At 44.3% G+C, this 16,621-nt stretch overlaps 2 protein-coding genes across 6 annotated transcripts in view; one reads left to right on the top strand and one right to left on the bottom strand.

Moving 5' to 3' along the window:
• bcl9 (BCL9 transcription coactivator) overlaps nucleotides 1-9,576 on the top strand; it is a 32,442-nt gene extending 22,866 nt beyond the window's left edge. For 3 of the 4 annotated variants that reach the window (XM_030427247.1, XM_030427244.1, XM_030427245.1), the window contains 7 exons: nucleotides 1,585-1,898; nucleotides 2,602-2,709; nucleotides 2,851-3,037; nucleotides 3,829-3,925; nucleotides 4,033-6,205; nucleotides 6,696-6,968; nucleotides 7,124-8,163. In XM_030427247.1, the coding sequence (XP_030283107.1) occupies nucleotides 1,585-1,898; nucleotides 2,602-2,709; nucleotides 2,851-3,037; nucleotides 3,829-3,925; nucleotides 4,033-6,205; nucleotides 6,696-6,968; nucleotides 7,124-8,163 (4,192 nt within the window). Of the gene's footprint in view, nucleotides 1-1,584; nucleotides 1,899-2,601; nucleotides 2,710-2,850; nucleotides 3,038-3,828; nucleotides 3,926-4,032; nucleotides 6,206-6,695; nucleotides 6,969-7,123 lie in introns of all 4 variants that reach the window. The other variant, XM_030427246.1, reaches the window with a different exon arrangement.
• Nucleotides 9,577-9,938: 362 nt separating this feature from the next.
• Nucleotides 9,939-16,304, bottom strand: acp6 (acid phosphatase 6, lysophosphatidic). 2 transcript variants are annotated; one of them, XM_030427249.1, is made up of 12 exons: nucleotides 16,164-16,288; nucleotides 15,578-15,682; nucleotides 14,438-14,663; nucleotides 14,206-14,334; nucleotides 13,298-13,428; nucleotides 13,090-13,169; nucleotides 12,914-13,001; nucleotides 12,609-12,741; nucleotides 11,782-11,882; nucleotides 11,596-11,688; nucleotides 11,335-11,500; nucleotides 9,939-11,246 (listed from the first exon to the last, which is right to left on the bottom strand). In XM_030427249.1, exons 3-12 carry the CDS (start codon nucleotides 14,654-14,656, stop codon nucleotides 11,112-11,114), a joined length of 1,275 nt encoding a protein of 424 aa, XP_030283109.1. In that variant the 5' UTR covers nucleotides 14,657-14,663; nucleotides 15,578-15,682; nucleotides 16,164-16,288; the 3' UTR covers nucleotides 9,939-11,111. The 2 variants fall into 2 exon arrangements, with proteins under 2 accessions (XP_030283109.1, XP_030283108.1); XM_030427248.1 differs by lacking the exon at nucleotides 15,578-15,682 and having other exon boundaries at nucleotides 16,164-16,304.
• Between the last annotated feature and the right edge of the window lie 317 nt (nucleotides 16,305-16,621).

Raw genomic sequence — 16,621 nt, 5'->3', positions numbered from 1 at the left:
TCCCATTCGTACAAGTGTGTGTGTGTGTGTGTGTGTGTGTGTGTGTGTGTGGGAGAGACAGAGAAAGAGATTAGGGTGTGGTAAGGGAATTCTCTGCCAGTTGGATGTGTCCTGCTTGCCTGAACTGAACTGCTCTCATAAGTAGTAAGCAGCAGTCATTTGTAGATGGCCAGTGTCTCTACAGCCTGTTCCTTCCACGTTTAACTGTGTGCAAAGTATTCCCAGTACCGGTAACCTAATCTTGTGTTCATAGACGTCCTTACCAACTGCTGGATGCCATAATAACATCAGGTTTAGCATTTGCAAAGGAATAGAAGAGGGCAAAAAAGAACAATCACGTTTTCCTGTTTCTCTCCTGGGTGCCCCAGTTAGAAACATCATTGGGTACAAGTTATAGTGGAGAGCTGGGGGATATCTGACCTGATAGATAGCCAGTTGCCATAATATATTTGTTATATATATATATATAATGTTTGTCCAGAGCATGATTATTGGGGAACCTAAATCTAAGCTCCAGGCTTTCTATTTAATATGCCCCATTTCCCTACTGTTGTGTGTATGTGTGTCTTGCATTATTATGCTATTATATTATCATATCAGTGGCATAGAATTGTCTTAAAATGACAAGATTGTTTATCGCAATTATTTCTGGGACAATATATCAACCAACAAAGTAGTAGAGCCCAAACAATCATTATTGGGGGGGGGGGGGGGGGGAATATAAATTCTGAATTTGCTATATCAGCAAAACATAGCAATTTTTTTTTTGCAAAGATCCCTCAAATGTGGTTATCAAACAGTTGTGACAAAGATATGTAATGGAGGCAGACTATTTTATAGTTTAACATAGGGCTGGGCAATTGTATACATCAGACGGTATATTGTTATCGTTATGTCAGACTATATACTGTCTGAGTCTTTATCAGATATGTCATAAGTGGTTCAAAATGCTGCAAAACAGTAAAATTATCTTATTTTCTAAACTTACCAGAGAGTTCTAATGCTAATCTTACCCACTTAGTCATTGTCAGCATCACTGATTATTATTTATCAAAAACTTGTGTTCCAAAAGTTCCAATTGTCATCCCTACAATATTGTTGAAGTATCTGTATCTAGGTATATGGTCAAAATCATTGTGATATTTGGTTTCGCTCTGTCCCAGCATTTATGTAATACCTTTGACAAGATTTCAAATTATGGAGGTCATATCATGATATGGCCTCATTTTAAGGTCATTCCACCCAGCCCTAGTTAAACAATAAACGTTATTGTGTAAAATAACATCAATGCACTGAAACAAAACAACAAACTCTACTGGGATCTAATCATAGATTACCCCAAGCATTTTTTTCTGGATTTTAATCCTTAAACAAAAAACATTTCATATTGGTGCAAATTGGACATTATACAAGCCAGTACCAATGTATGTGTTATAAGCTAATACCAGCCAATATTGGACAACCATTGTATCAGTTGGGCTCTCAAAAGTTTGTTATCATGAAAGGCCTAATGTGAGGTACATTTCTCTCTTTAATTTTCTTAATGCAAATCTATTAATTATACCTTTTGATTTTCTCTGTCAGCCCTAAACCTAAGACGGAGGCCATGGTACGCTCACCTCCAGTCATGTCCCCCTCCACTGCCACCCAGATGGACTCTAAAATGCCCAATCAGGGTAAACCAGGGAGCACCGGCAGTCAATCACAGCCCTCACCGTGCGACCCAAAAACTCTGGGTGCCAAGGGGGCTCAGAATGTGGCAGGGGGCATGGGGTTGAAGAACGGCCAGGGCCTGACCTCTGGCTCAAGCTCCAAGGTTAAAGTCAAAAGGGAGAGAAGCACCTCAGTGGAGTCATTTGAGCAACCAGAGAGTGGCACACCTACTAGTGAGGAAAAAGGTAAGAACCACCATAGCATATACTCATTATTATCAGACCATCTGACTTTCAGGAGGTAGTTGGGGTCAAATAATCCATGTGAGAAAGTCCTTGAAGTTTGACGTTATGAATTAAAATCCCTGAGGCATTTTAAAATGTTTTTATTCTCACCAGAATGATGAAATAGTTGAACAAACGTAGGTGGGCAAGGTGCACAAGATTCTTGATGTTTTTAGGAGTGTTATTAGCAGCTGTGCTTTCATACATAGTTCACTTCTATGCAATGAAATAATTTGAACTGCTCAGTATACACTGAATACCTACAGTTCTTAAACAATACCTTGCTAGTAGTGCTTGTGTTGTGATTGTGCCTATACATCTGCTAGTTTTACACATCATTTCCAGTAGAGGCTTTTTATTAGATTTGTTTGGCACTGAATAATGAAGAAAATAAAACACACTCTCCTTAATTACAACCTGTAGTGGGTTTGATGTGTTCCTCCTATCCTGTACCACTGGAAAACTTTATTTAGAAAAGTGCTGTATGTATAGTTATTTATATTCTCTCAGGTATGCAACACTATCTGCAGAGAGAAGGCAAAATTTTAAAATCTTCAAAAAAGTGCTTTGCAGTCCCTCATTGTCCCTCGCACGGATAAACCTAAGCCCTCTGAAAGGTGTGTGTGTGTGTGTGTGTGTGTGTGTGTGTGTTTTTTCTGTACAGACAGCAGCCGGGTGAAGAGGATGTGTGTTGCAGAGAGGAGGCAGCCGTACAGTGGAGCTGACTGGTGCTCTGGGGGAGAGAGTGATGAAGATGACAAAGGATTCTTCAGTAAGTGTTTTAACTTACAGTTTAGCATAACGGTCCTTCCGCTGATCAACTTGACTAATGAAATGTCCTGTAGTAGAACTACATTGCCCATAAGGCCACGCTGGTCCTAAAGCCATAGTCTTCCCTGTTGTCTCCCTGTAGACTGCAACTCCAGTGACGTGAAGCCCCAGGACACAGTCGCACATTCTACCTCCAATGCCGGACTCAGTCGCTCCTCCACACCCTCCCACAATACACTGGGAGGCCAGGGCTCCACAACAGAACCTCCACCTGGCCAGAAACCAGGCTCAAAACTTGTTTATGTCTTCACCACAGAGATGGCCAACAAGTAAGGAAGCTGAGCATTACTATTTTTTATCTGTTGTGACTGCTATCTTTCATAGTTTTGTCGTTCTCAAATTTTCCTCCTTAGCCATAATTTAATTCGTGAATACTTGAATTTTTGGTATATACTTGTTTATAAAGTTAAGGCGTTTATTTGGTATTGATTTTGTTATGACTTACTGATTAATGTTTACACTTGGAGCTCATCTCCTACATGTTTTTAATATTCATGTGTTTAGAGAGGTTAATTAAATCATCATCTCAATACTTACCTCTTTTTTTTTTTTTACATGAACAAAAACATACACCCACTGTGAAACCCTTTTTTAGTAATTCCATTTAATTATGAACTGCAATTCCACAATGTCAACTGCCTGAAGTAAATCTCTGTGCCCTTGTCATCAGTGGTGGTTGTTGTTGTCTTTGATGTTTGTTGCAGCTTTTTGTTTGTATGGCACTAAGATGCTTGCTTCCCACCCCTTCTCTTCCTTCCCCCAACTTTTCCAGTTATAGCCTAAATCCATTGTGTATATCTGCACAAACATGTGTGGGAGCTTGGCTTAGATTAACACTCTGTTGGGAATTAGAGATCAAAGATGTGGATGCTTAGTGGAAGGTGTGTGTGTGTGCAATAGTTTACTTACTCTGTTGACCTTGGTTTTACCTTCATGGTCCCATCTAGTACTCATTCATCCGTCTCACCGGCTCTCAAATACACACACACACACACACACATCCACATATATTTATTGTGTCTGATGACTGATATCTGACTGTCTGCCTTCTTGTCCTCAGGGCAGCTGATGCAGTTCTAACTGGCCATACAGAAAACATCATTGCCTTCCACATGAAAAACATCTCCAACAGCAAGGACAAAGCTCACCTCCTCCTGGTAAAGACACAGTCTTTTTTTTTTATCACACACATATGCTTTCATACACCAACATGTCACATGACAGTGTTATGACTTCATCCTATTTCTGTCCCTCTCTGTTCAAGAACAATGCAGCAAGTGCTCTCCGAAATGACTCAAAGCCTCCCCAGCAACCCCCTTCCCATGCCCAAGATCAGAGTCACCAGCCTGGATCCAAACCGTCCTTACCTGGCATGGCAGAGCCAGCCCCACCCCAGCCTTCAAACCAAGGGAACCAGTCTGGTGTTCTTCCACAGGAAGGGTCATCCTCTGCAGGCATGGAATCCAAAAATCTTCCTGGCAGTAGCCCCAGTAACACTACCACCCCAGTTGACCAGGCCCCTGTCACCCAACCTGAGGCAGGCCTCAACCCTCCAACAGCAGGGGAAGGAGGGCAGGGTGGAGGCTCTGGTGGAGCAGGTCTGACACCCCAGCAACAGCAACAACAGCAGCAGCTGGCCCAGGAGCTATTGAACATGGAGGCCAACACAGAGGGTCTGTCCCAAGAACAGTTGGAGCATCGCCAGCGCTCTCTGCAGACCTTGCGAGATATTCAGCGCATGCTTTTCCCTGATGACCGGGATGCCCCACCACCTGGGCCCCCACAGTCCCATGGTGGACCCCATGATGGAGGTCCTGATGGTGCACCCCGCAGGGCTGAGCAGGGCCCCTTACAGGCTATGATGGCGCAGTCTCAGAGCCTTGGTCCGCCAGGTGGACCACGTCCACAAGGTCCACCCTTTGGCCCACCCCATGGTCCCAGAGAAATGCCCCCTTTTCCACAAGATGAAATGGGTGCACACATGGGGGGGCCAGTGGTTTGTGGAGATGGAGATCAGATGACCCCAGAACAGGTAGCCTGGTTGAAGCTACAGCAGGAGTTTTATGAAGAGAAACGGAAGAAACAAGAAATGCAACACCGGCCACTTCCTCCAGACATGATGATGCACCCCCATGGTCCACGTGGCATGATGCGCGGGCCCCCGCCTCCTTATCAAATGGGCCCAGGAGAAATGTGGGGAGGACCAGGTGGGCCACCAGAGCACTACCAGGAGCGCATGGCCATGGGCCCAGGCCCTAGGGGAATGCCCCCACATATGCAGAGGATGCCTGGCTTCTCTGGGATGATGAATCCGGAAATGGAGGGACCCCCAAGACCTGGAATGGGCTGGCCTGATGACATGCCTCCCCGTATGGGAGATGCGCGAGGCTTCCCTGGGGGACCTGGAGGAATGTTTGCTGGTCCAGGGGGTCGTGGTGAGCGTTTCCCAAATCCTCAGTCAGTCCAAGAAGCTATGTTCCACCAAGGTATGGGGGGTGAGAAGGGCCTCCCCCCTGGTATGATGATGGACATGCAAAGGATGATGGGGCACCAAAGAGGTGGAATGGAACCTGGTAATGGCATGGGTATATTTCCCAGAATGCCCGGTGACGGTCCTATGAGTCCATCCTCTAGGCTCCAGGGAATGGGGGGCAGGGAAATGGGGCCTGAGTTTGGCATGGGGCCTGGACCTGGGCCAGGACCACATATGCACCCTTCCAAACTACGAGACCCGGGCATGACTATGAGTCCTGATGAGATGATGAGAATGAGAGGAGGTGGGGGACCTCCAATGGAGAGCATGGGTCCTCAAGGCAGGCCCATGCAGGGGCCGCCCTTCCCTGAGCAGACACAGCCAGGAGACTTTCCCATGGGGCCTGGGCGGCCCTTCCCAGGGGGCCCTGGAGGAATGAGGGGTCCACATGGAGAACAAGCCTTTGGTCCAGAGCACAGATCTACACCTACAGGAGGTAATGGTCGTATTAACCACCTCCCCACTTCTGGTGGCCCCTCACAAGGTCAGAGGAGCCGCAAGCCAGCAGATCTGAATGTCCAGGCAGGAGGAGGGAACTCTCCCAGTGTCAACCCACTTAAGTCCCCTCCTTTAAGGCAAGTGCAGTCCCCCATGATGGGCTCTCCCTCTGGAAACCTGAAATCCCCTCAGACACCGTCCCAGCTGGCTGGCATGCTCACTGGTCCCACAGGCCCCAGTGCTCCTCCAGCTCCTCCAGCTTCAGCACCAATGAAGTCCCCCCACTCCATGATGGGATCAGCTGGTGCCTCTCCGGTTCATATGAGGTCTCCTTCTCTTCCTAACCCCTCCCCAGGATGGGCTTCCTCACCAAAACCACCCATGCAGAGTCCTGGAGTACCACCTCAGGGTGGCAAGCCTCCCCTCAGTATCACCTCACCAAACATTATGGGGGGCATGGAGCCAGGTACAACAATCTCCTTCTTTCTCTGTGTTCATGTATGCATATGCCTCTGCTCCTTAAAATCGTCAGTGCATCTTTATTAAATACCATCCATTTAATGTGATTTATTTGTAAATGGTTTAGTATTGAATGTTTTTTAAAATTACATAGTGATTTTTAATATCAAATCTAAAGTATCTGACTGAGACTCTCTGACTTTAGCCCTTTTTAGTCCTTTTAAATCAGAAATAGTATTAAAAACTAGAGACTGAAATAAATAGATAGGCAGACAATCAAGTACATCACTCATTCAAGTTAACACATCTGTATGAGGGGTGGGGTTTGGTGGGTAATGGTCCAGTTGCTCCCTCTTGTGGCCACATTATTTGAATCTTACTGCACATCTTATTGCTAGTATTATCACTGATGAGAACAATCTGTCAAAGAATGAAAAACACCAAAGTTAAAACATGTCTTTGTCATGTCTTCTCCTCCTCATCATGTCATCTTTTAGGTGGTAATGGGCCTCCCTCAGCCCCTCCTTCATCAGGGGCTCCATCTGGCTCCATGTCCCTCCCAGGCAACGTCCCGTCTGGCAGTCCGTACACCATACCCCCAGAGCCAACTCTATCCCAGAACCCTCTCTCCATCATGATGTCACGCATGTCCAAGTTTGCAATGCCAAGCTCTACCCCACTCTACCATGATGCCATAAAGACTGTTGCCAGCTCTGATGACGACTCGCCTCCGGCTCGCTCCCCGAACCTGCCATCAGTGAACAATAATGGTAAGTTACATGAACTTAAATCACATTAACCTTTATTTTTGCTGATTACAATTACTTCCGCCTTGGTCCATATTTTTACTAGTGATCCCTTTGATCTGCCTCACGAGAGCTTGTACTGAATATTTAATCACTTCTTTGTGTCTTGCACATTACAGGTATGGCAATGAATCATCAAGGCAATCCACGTATGATGGGACCTGGAAACTCTGGACCCATGTCTGCCCTCAGCCCTCTTGGTATGAATCCAATGGGATCCCAGCCACTCTCCCATGGCATGCCCCCACAGATGCCCTCTCCAAATGCTCCCAACATGGGCCCAGGCATGATGCCTCATGGCATGATGATACCACCAAATCCCCAAGATCCTGGTATGGGAAACCCTCAAATGATGCCCCAGGGACGCATGGGTTACCCTCATCGAGGCCAGGCATACCCCCTCACCCAGTCCCCTTCCCAGCAAGGCCCTTTCTCCCCGCACAACGGTCCTGGTCCCCAAGGTTTTCCTGGCCATCCCATGGGCTTCCAGGGAGAGGGAGGGCCTATGGGAGGGCGGATGGGAAGCATGCCTCATGGGGGAGGGGGTGATGGGGGTATGTGCAAGCCCAATACCCCTGGAGGACCAGAGTTCAACAACATGCAAGGTGGATTCAGTGATGCAGACCTTCATGAGGTGATGAGGCCGGGAGCTTCTGGCATTCCTGAGTTTGACCTGTCCAGGATTATCCCTTCAGAGAAGCCCAGCCAGACTCTGTCTTACTTTCCCCGAGGTGGGGGAGACAACCCTGGAGTAAAACCACCACACCCCTCTGGCTTTCCCATGCAGGGCATGATGGGCGATGGTCCACCGCGGATGGGGATGTCCATGCAGGGGATGGGGGGGATGCCAGGGGGCCCTGGTGGGGGAATGGGCCCCCAAGACATGCCAATGGGCAACCCTGGCCACAACTCGATGCGGCCACCGGGATTCATGGGCCAAGGCATGATGGGCCCCCAGCACCGGATGATGTCCCCTGGGGGTCCGGGAGGGATGATGCAGGCAAGACAAATGGCCCACCCAGGCCCTGGCGGCTCACCTAACATGATGATGTCACTGCAGGGCATGGGTGGCCCCCCACAGCAGACAATGATGATGGGGGGTCAGATGAGGCCACGTGACATGGACATGGGGTTCAGTCCGGGCCCTGGAATGTTCTAATCCAACAGAAAACTTGTATCTAGAATGTTCTTGGACAGTACACAAGGATAGAGTTAAGGTCATGGCGTGGGGAGAGTGTTCAGAAAACTCTGATGGACTCTAAGTAAAGGAAGTATAATACATGAGAAAGGATGTACTCGGAAATGAACAGAATGGAGCTAACCAGTCACACCTGGTAATGTCCTGTGGGAACTATTCCAATGGAGACTCGGACACGCCCAGATTGGAGTACTTTTGCCACAAGAACATTTAATTTTGACTCATGAACTTCAGAATGTATGGGATTGTTGTGCATCAATTTCGCAAAAACTGTTCTTGTGTTTTTTTGATTATCTGACTATAAAGATGACTTCAACATCAAAGAGGAATCAACTTAACAAGTCAGCGTGGAGATGCTACAGTATATGTCTACTTTTTTCAAATTAAAAAAAAAACAAATTTGTCATGAAAGTGGTATGGAACAAGAGAAAGGAATGAGAAGAATTTGTGCTTTGTGAAGACTTTAGTGGAACTCCATCTTGTCTCTCGCTCCATTGTTTTGACTGTTTCTGTACAGTATATACGTGTGAGTGTGTGTGCGTGACAGACTGTATGTTTGTGTGGTATGTATGTATGTGTCTGTATGTATAGGCATTCTATCAGTGACCTCTCAACTCCTCTTACCCAACTTTCATTGGGGGAGGAATGCCCCCTAAAAATACTGTACTGTTTACCATTGGTGGGCTATTCGAATTTTAGTCTATTTTAATTTCCTTTGTAACTCCAGTGTATAACAAACCAAACTATGACCTCATTAAGATAATAGTATTATTAAAAAAGCACAAACATGGACCGTCTGCAGAAAGCGTCTTCTTTCTCTATTTTTACCATTGAGAGCAACACATTAAGTGTGAGGATCCTGGCAGCTTTGCAGCACAATGACAAGCCCCAGTCCATTTCAAGTTGTGGATGACATTTGACTCGGTGCTCCAAAACTTTCAGGACTCAACTCAACTCGCCAGCGTGAATAATACTGCTAATACCCAGATGTGCTATGTGTGTTCTTCTTGTTCCTGTTGTGTTCCTGTTTTGTTTTGACTCTCTTGTTGACTCTGGGTAATAATCATTCCCACAGCAATAATCCCCAAACGGTCAGCAGAATGGGACAGGAGTGGCTGAATGCCACAGCAGGTATGCCAGGTGTTATAGAACTAGAGCTAGGTAGATCTGGTAAAAAGAAATTAGTAAGGCAGGTGTGGTGTCCAGAGTGAGACACACAGAAATGTAAACACATACTGCTTACCATCCAGTTGACTTCCTCTCTTTTCTCTATTGTATAAGCTTGTCATGTGTTTCTCCATTGGCTTTGGTGCAGAATAGCCTACCAGGGCTGTGGTGATGGACTACAAATAAAAGATATTGTTTTGGTATATACATATTGTCTATGGAGTGTGTGTGTGCATGCGCATGTATGTGTCCACGTGGCTCTTGACTATTCACATGTCATTTATGTGGACCAGGTGGTGTCTTTGTCATTCTACATGTCGAACCAGCTCACCAACATTCAGCTGGAACAAAGAGAGCAAGTCATACCAAGAAGCAGCATTGCCAGCCTTTATCAGGAGGTACTTACTGAGAGCTATTTTCAGAGGACATCACACTTCTAAAATAGATGCAAGTTGTTGCATTTAAACTCAACTAAGCTAGTTATGTTTGTCTGACCAAAGTTTTGAATCTTTACTGACTGGTAGGAAAGGTACAGAACCCCTTAAAGACAGAGTTATTTGACACAGTCACATTGATTGAAGTCTTTATTTATATCACATCAGTCCAAACCAAACTTTAGCATTTTAAGCAGCAGATCATGGGAAACTGCCCCTTATGAGGTATGATGCGTGTTATTGTAACACAGTAGCTCAGGTGTGTATAATGGACATGTTTTCATGTCTACATTATACTGTGGTCTGATACTCCCAGCAAGAAGGCAACCTATGTTTTATTTTCAAACACACTTCCCTTTCTACAGGCTCTATATGATTATGAAGGCATTCACCTAGATACTAATGTAAAATCCACTCTCTGCACCTGTTTGTCACCCAACATTAGATACAGTACATACAATTCTTAGTATTCCCCTGAGGAATGACGTGATTATGAAGGATTTGATCGTGAACACAACCAAATTGGCAGAGTTGCATCAGCAATCAAATACAGGCATTGATGATGCCACATTGGTCAACCTTTAGATATTTTAAGGAAAAGGCTGTTTATACTCTATTGCTTTTTGCAACACCCCCCAAAAAGAGCAAAACCAACTTGGTTTTTAACCTAACATGTATTGCCTGGTATAGTTATTGCTCAAGCCATATTGCTCCAGTTTTGTCTAAAACTAAACAAAACACATTCAAGTGCCACACACCACTTTATTGGGTGACATGTTCCTTCATTGTAAAGAACTTGGGCACTGTAGTCACTGTCCTAGTTATAGATACTCTTAATACCAAATTTGCTATTTTGAGGAATTATTTATAGGAAACTACATATTTGTCATCCAAGCGATGGAAAGACTTTTTGTTTTAATTGTTCACAGTGACAAAAAAAAACATTGGATAGCGCCAGCCTTCATCATTAAAGCCAGACTAAGTGCATGCAAACAGACATTTGATATCAGGCAAACACTGTATAGCAAAACCTTCAACACATACTCTTGTCAATATGCAATAATCATTAAATCAATTTACCTCTAGAGAAAAAATGCTGCCATGGTTACATGTAAATTGTGGAAAAAAAAAAACTTTAATCCAGGACTTGTGCGCTCACCAAAGTCTCACCTGGTATAGTTCAACAGTGAGGTATAATGACTGAGAGTGGCTGGATGGATTAAAAAGTGAGGATGTTTAAAAAGAAAAAGCATGATGTGTGGTAACTGTCAGAGTGTATTGTCATGTAGCACTGTATTGAGAAAGTGTTCAGGGTTTGGTCAAACCCTCAGTGTTGTCACAAAGTGAGTGGTAGAGTTCAGAACTCAATGAGTACGGTGAAAGGGCACGTTTGAACTCCTCCAGGGGGCAGTAGACCGCACTACAACCTTGTATAAGTTGATCCTGCAGAAAGTACAAGTAACTTGGAATCAAACACAAGAAAACAACAGTTTATCAGATAAAGACACATTGACCGATTCTCACCCCCTACCTGGCCGATGTATGACACCTTTACAAAGGCCTCTTTGGTCTGTCGGTGTTGGTGCAGTTCCAGAGTGATATCGGCAGCGTATGGAGGCCATCTCATGTCAAAAACCCCAAAAGCCATCAGACAGGGAATCAACGTGGTGTCGTGTGCAGAGTACAAAAACAACTTCCTGTTTGAGAGAGGATTTTAACAGTTGATCGTTCAAAAACCAAACACAATCAAGCTTGTGTGAGAAAAGGGTGCGTCCATCCCAACGTGTCCAACCTGTTTGGCTCCGATGAGGTGCCCTCTAGTTTCGTGTCAATGTTCGATAACAATGTATGAAGGAGGGGTCCCACACACAGCTGCAGGTTCTCCCTGCCAAAAACACAGCAAAAGAATTACAGGTGGTCTGTTGAAAACAAAAGGGTCAGGTAAAGTGTCTCCTGTGCTGACTTTGTTTAGTCTTACCTCTTGCTGGGTTCATACACGTGGCATATCATGTCCACAGCTCTCTGTTCCACTGTATTCCTCCAAGTGTCCAGCACTGCTGGGCAGGGAAGGCCGTGTGTCTGGGTGTACAGCAACAAAAAATTTTAAAAAGGAAACTCTACCATGGCTGCAGGTTGATGACTGATAATGGCTGAATTTTAATTTGTGGGTGAACCTATCTTCTAAGTGCATTATGGCTGTAGTAACTCCAAAATGTGTCTGTAATTTGTTTCAATGAGTTGTAGCTGATAACACTTGGATCCAAACATTAGCGAGAAAGAAAGTTAGAGCTTCAGTATTTGGCTTTGGCTCGTGAGGGTAAAAGAAAACTCATCAAATCCCAATGAAGACGCCCCTTCGGCCCCGTTTCAGATCCTTTAGTGGCCCCAGTGTGCACATTTAAAAGATGGTTATTTGAACATCTACGAAAAATATGCCCCTTTAAACTCTGATATTACCCTATTCATTCAACTATGGAAAAGATTATTTTCAGTCTCTCGTTCAGTAATGAATTTATTTTACCAACTGAATTAGATGTCTTTAGATTTGCCATGTATGCAATTATGAAGTCAATAGGAACTTATTCTAAAATATCATTCTCAATGATTAAACTCAAATTTGCTGAATCTGTTATTAATCTCTTGAAACTTGTTGACCTCTCTTACAGAGTTCCATCTTGCATAACTTAACAGCTTGCTAGTTTTCCACCTCCCGCCAGGCTTACTCTTCATAATAATGGTATGTATTCTGATAGCTTGTGGTGAGACCTAATAAAAGTCATATGAATCATGGCGTGGCAGCGTCACCTCTCTGGCAACCATGTCGTCCCTAATGAGGATGAAGTCGACGTGCTGGTGAGCAGCGATGCCCAATGCGCTCTGGATGCTCTGCAGGTCTGCTGCAATGTCTGGCAGAGTGGACGACTCTGCCCAGCGGTGGCTGCACAGAACACACACAGTGTCAGCGGCAAAACACAGACGCCCCATGACAACCTGTCAGAGGCATCTCAGCTCGGCTTATAATTTTGCACAACACATTATTCAAGATTCCAGGTTTGTGTGGCCAGTGCACGGGATGTCAGAGGCTTGGTATGAAAATAAACTCCACATACCTGCCAAGGATTTTGAGCATCTTGCATCCGTAGTAGTTAGGATACAGGATTTCAGATTCTGCCTCCGTTGTCAAGATGGGCACAATTTCTTCAGGTAGAAGGGAACATTACAAAACAGATTAGATGAATCCAGACTAGAATAAAAAACATCATGCACATGTGGCCTTCTAGCCTACCTTTTTGTTTCTGTTGGAAGAGCCCAGCTACCAGGCACTTGGCAGATTCAATGGTCCTCACAATGTTAGTGGAGCGCACGCTAAAAATGGAAAAAAATAGGTCATGGAAGGCAGCCAACTTAAAACATTTAGGCTGATATCTTTATACTGCACACATTGAGCCAATATATTAAAACTGTAAAGGTGTGTGTGCTCTTGCATCACTTACTAGACCTCAGCTGGGCTGAAGGCGGAGTTGAGGAAATGACTCTCCTCGATATATTTTCCCCTCAGCCTCTTGCCCAGCTCATATAGCTGCTGCATGCCCACCGTGGTCAGCTGACCAGGGAAGGTGCCACCCTGCGACAAACAGGACTGAGTTTTACTCTAAGATGTGGCCTAACAGACGCACATCTGCTATGGCATGTAGGAATCCAGAGTGGTACAAGCATGGCGGGAGTCCATATTGTGGGATTTAGATTTCTGAGCTAAATCCAGTGCAGTAAACCTCCTTAGCAAAGCAGCTAACTCAGCACAGGAAACTATCATTTCCATGGATGCCATGGCTGGCAAGCAGGACACAATATCTCATCGGGGAGCTCTACACACAGTTCAGCAACATTACAGAGAGGAGGTGAATGAATGAACCCACTTTAATGTCACCCAAATGGCTTTGTAGTGAATCCTAGTGGCCACTAGAGGGAGGCTAACAGGATGAATAAGAGTGCACATCCTGAATCCACACAGTGTCTTACATCTATAAAAGTGTCTAATCCAAAGTCTCAACTGAATAACACACAGGATATTGTAAAACATATGAAACAAGGGCCTTTACCACCTTTATAACAGATAAAAGATGTAGGTAACAACACAACTGGTGACTCTTGTCCTGGTAAAATGTGCCAGATTGCACAATGCCAGGGCCTGGCTGAGACACTCCTCCATGGAACTACTTTATGTTACCAATTACAGCCGTGCTTTTCCAGTTACCACATGTCCAAATGTCTGCTGTAAAAATGTTTATGCATTTAACCATTAACCTCCTACCAGGAACCAACTACACAAGTTCGACCCAGTTGATTGCTGAGCTCTTATCTTGTCTGACTGCCTTCAGCACCACAAAACACACCTACTCACGGTCAGTACGTTCTTCCGATAGCTTTCTTCGACAGGAGCTGGGGGCTTGGGGCCGCCTTCAAGATCTGTCACAACATAATTGATGTGGGTGTGTGGTGGAGGCTCCAAGAGCGTTGGCACCCACTGGACCTTTGACGAAACAAATGTGCCCAAAGAACTTTGTTCTGAATACATTGAGATATTACAGACAAGCAATAAATGAGTCGATGAAATACGTTAATATATGTTTTACCTCCATCACATCAGGTATAGACTTTAGCGGCGTCCGAGCACCATGTCGGAACAGGACTTGCACCAGTTTGAGTTCGTAGGGAGAACTGGGGTTTGTATCACCTGAGGGGGAAGAAACCTGGTCCTGGTCTGGTTCAGTCTTCTTCTGTGACCACCACATTGAACCGAAAGCCATCGACACCGAACCTACAACACCTGCTTTGGTCCAAAGACTCCTCATGGCTTGGCTGTGAACAAAACAAACCAATTTTTTAGGTGTATAAATTAACTACACACTCAAGGGTTTATATCAAAAAGAAGATCATGAAGAAGTTTTATCATAATGGCAACACAGCAGTATGCAACACATCAGTTCAACCTTCCTCTTCATAGTGTATTAAGCAACTAATGATTAGTTTCACCTTCAACAGTGAAAAAAAACATAAAACATTTCTAAAGAGCAATCTGACATGTTCCTACTGCATGCTTGATCTCAAAAGAAAAGAGTTAATTAATCGAATATTTGAATAATCCTTTCAGCCTGGATGAGATGGAACAAACGATTATTTCAATTATTGATTCATGTGTGAATTATATTACTAAATACAAGCAATAAAAACACTGAGGAATAAGATGATCGTGGTGAAAACCATAACCAGGATAATCGTGAAAATCCTCATAAGAGTGATTTGAAAGAGCTGTCCAACTTCACAACTTACAGTCCTACGATTTAAAATCAAAATATCTGTTTCTCAAAAAGGAATGTGAGGTGAAGTGATTTTGTTTTGGTGTCATCTTCAGAGTTTTAACAATATTTTGATCATCGTGATCACTTTGTGAATCAAAACAATTTCTTGACAAGATTATTATGACTTGAGATTCATGATTGCCTGAAACACAAAGTTCAGGTATCAGAACATCTAGAAAATTTGTGAGAAAATGCTCCAAACTGTCCGAAAACCAAAGAACTTCAATTCAAAATGCTAAAAACGCTCACATCCTCACACTGGAGGAGCTGAAACGAGATAATCTTTTGGCATTTTGACTGAAATGATTAATCAACTGTTTAGGTTAATTCTTCTGGACGATCGACTACACTTGACTTCCATTCCACTAATCATTTTAGATCTACTCTCAGCTAACAGTTATATCAAGTACAAACCTGCGTTAAAAGGATCAAATTAAACTTCTTGGCAAGTCCAGTAATGTTGAGGACGATGATGATGATGATGATGATGATGATGACGGTGATGTTAACTATGTCTACCTGAGGTAAAGCACAGGTGGCAATCTGCACACGGTCGAACAACAATAAGACTCTTGATCACTTCTGACGTTACGTGAAGTTAGATAACGGCTGACACACGAGGAGACCAGTTGGAGCACTAGCTGGTGCAACGAGCTCCTCAGGGGGCGTAACAGCGTTTCTTACCAAACCTTTCCTCTCTTGTGAAAATATATCAAGGCTACCTACATAGCTTAGTTATGCAATAAAACTCCCATATACTCGAACTATTCACACTACAGATAAAATGAATTAGGCAACTCGTTTAAACACAACCTCGGTGGTACCTGCAGCACGTTAAGAAAACACCAGTGGGCACGATGCTAACGTTAACTCTTACAAAACTAGCTAGTTGCGACACAACGTGATAACAGGAAGTTCAACCTTCGTCTCTACGGTCAGCCGAGCCAACTGTACCATCACAGTGACGCTCTCCTATCACAGGTATAACACGACTACTTACTTTTATAACGTAGTTCTTCTACTTCGCTCTATAAGCACACACAGTGCTCAGTAGATGTAAACGATAAAGTCACTTGTCACTCGGCCGCTGTATCCACTGGTTAAAACCAGAGGAGGTGTCGGGAACTGTAGGACTCTACCATAGAGGTACAGATGGTAGCAACCAGTAGAGAACTACATCTCCCGACGGCTACATCACACGCTCACCTTGCTTCTTCTTCTTCCCTTGTTTGTAAAGATTTGCGATGGAAAGTGTGCTGCTGCCCTCTGCAGGGCCTGAGTGTATCTGCACGCCACCATGCTTCAGTGTTAAATGTTTCCTAGAGCAATCTACAACAAATGTAATCTTTATAGTGACACAGAAGGTACAATAGAATCTACTCCATGACTCCTCATACAAAACAGTCTAAGTTTCTAAAAATACAAACCAGGAATTATTTATGTAATTTAGTCCATGTA

The sequence above is a fragment of the Sparus aurata genome, chromosome 9 (assembly GCF_900880675.1).
Source record: "Sparus aurata chromosome 9, fSpaAur1.1, whole genome shotgun sequence".
Lineage (NCBI taxonomy): Eukaryota > Metazoa > Chordata > Actinopteri > Spariformes > Sparidae > Sparus > Sparus aurata.
This window is presented reverse-complemented; position numbering and strand designations above follow the sequence as displayed.

What these genes read in the sequence shown, in the direction of transcription:
- acp6 (XM_030427248.1), bottom strand. Translation starts at nt 14,656, where the DNA reads ATGAGGAGTCTTTGGACCAAAGCAGGTGTTGTAGGTTCGGTGTCGATG. An exon ending in CTTCCAACAGAAACAAAAAG is followed by an intron (nt 13,002 to 13,089) that starts GTAGGCTAGAAG and finishes TTCTACCTGAAG; the next exon opens with AAATTGTGCCCATCTTGACA. An exon ending in AGGTGTCATACATCGGCCAG is followed by an intron (nt 11,247 to 11,334) that starts GTAGGGGGTGAG and finishes TACTTTCTGCAG; the next exon opens with GATCAACTTATACAAGGTTG.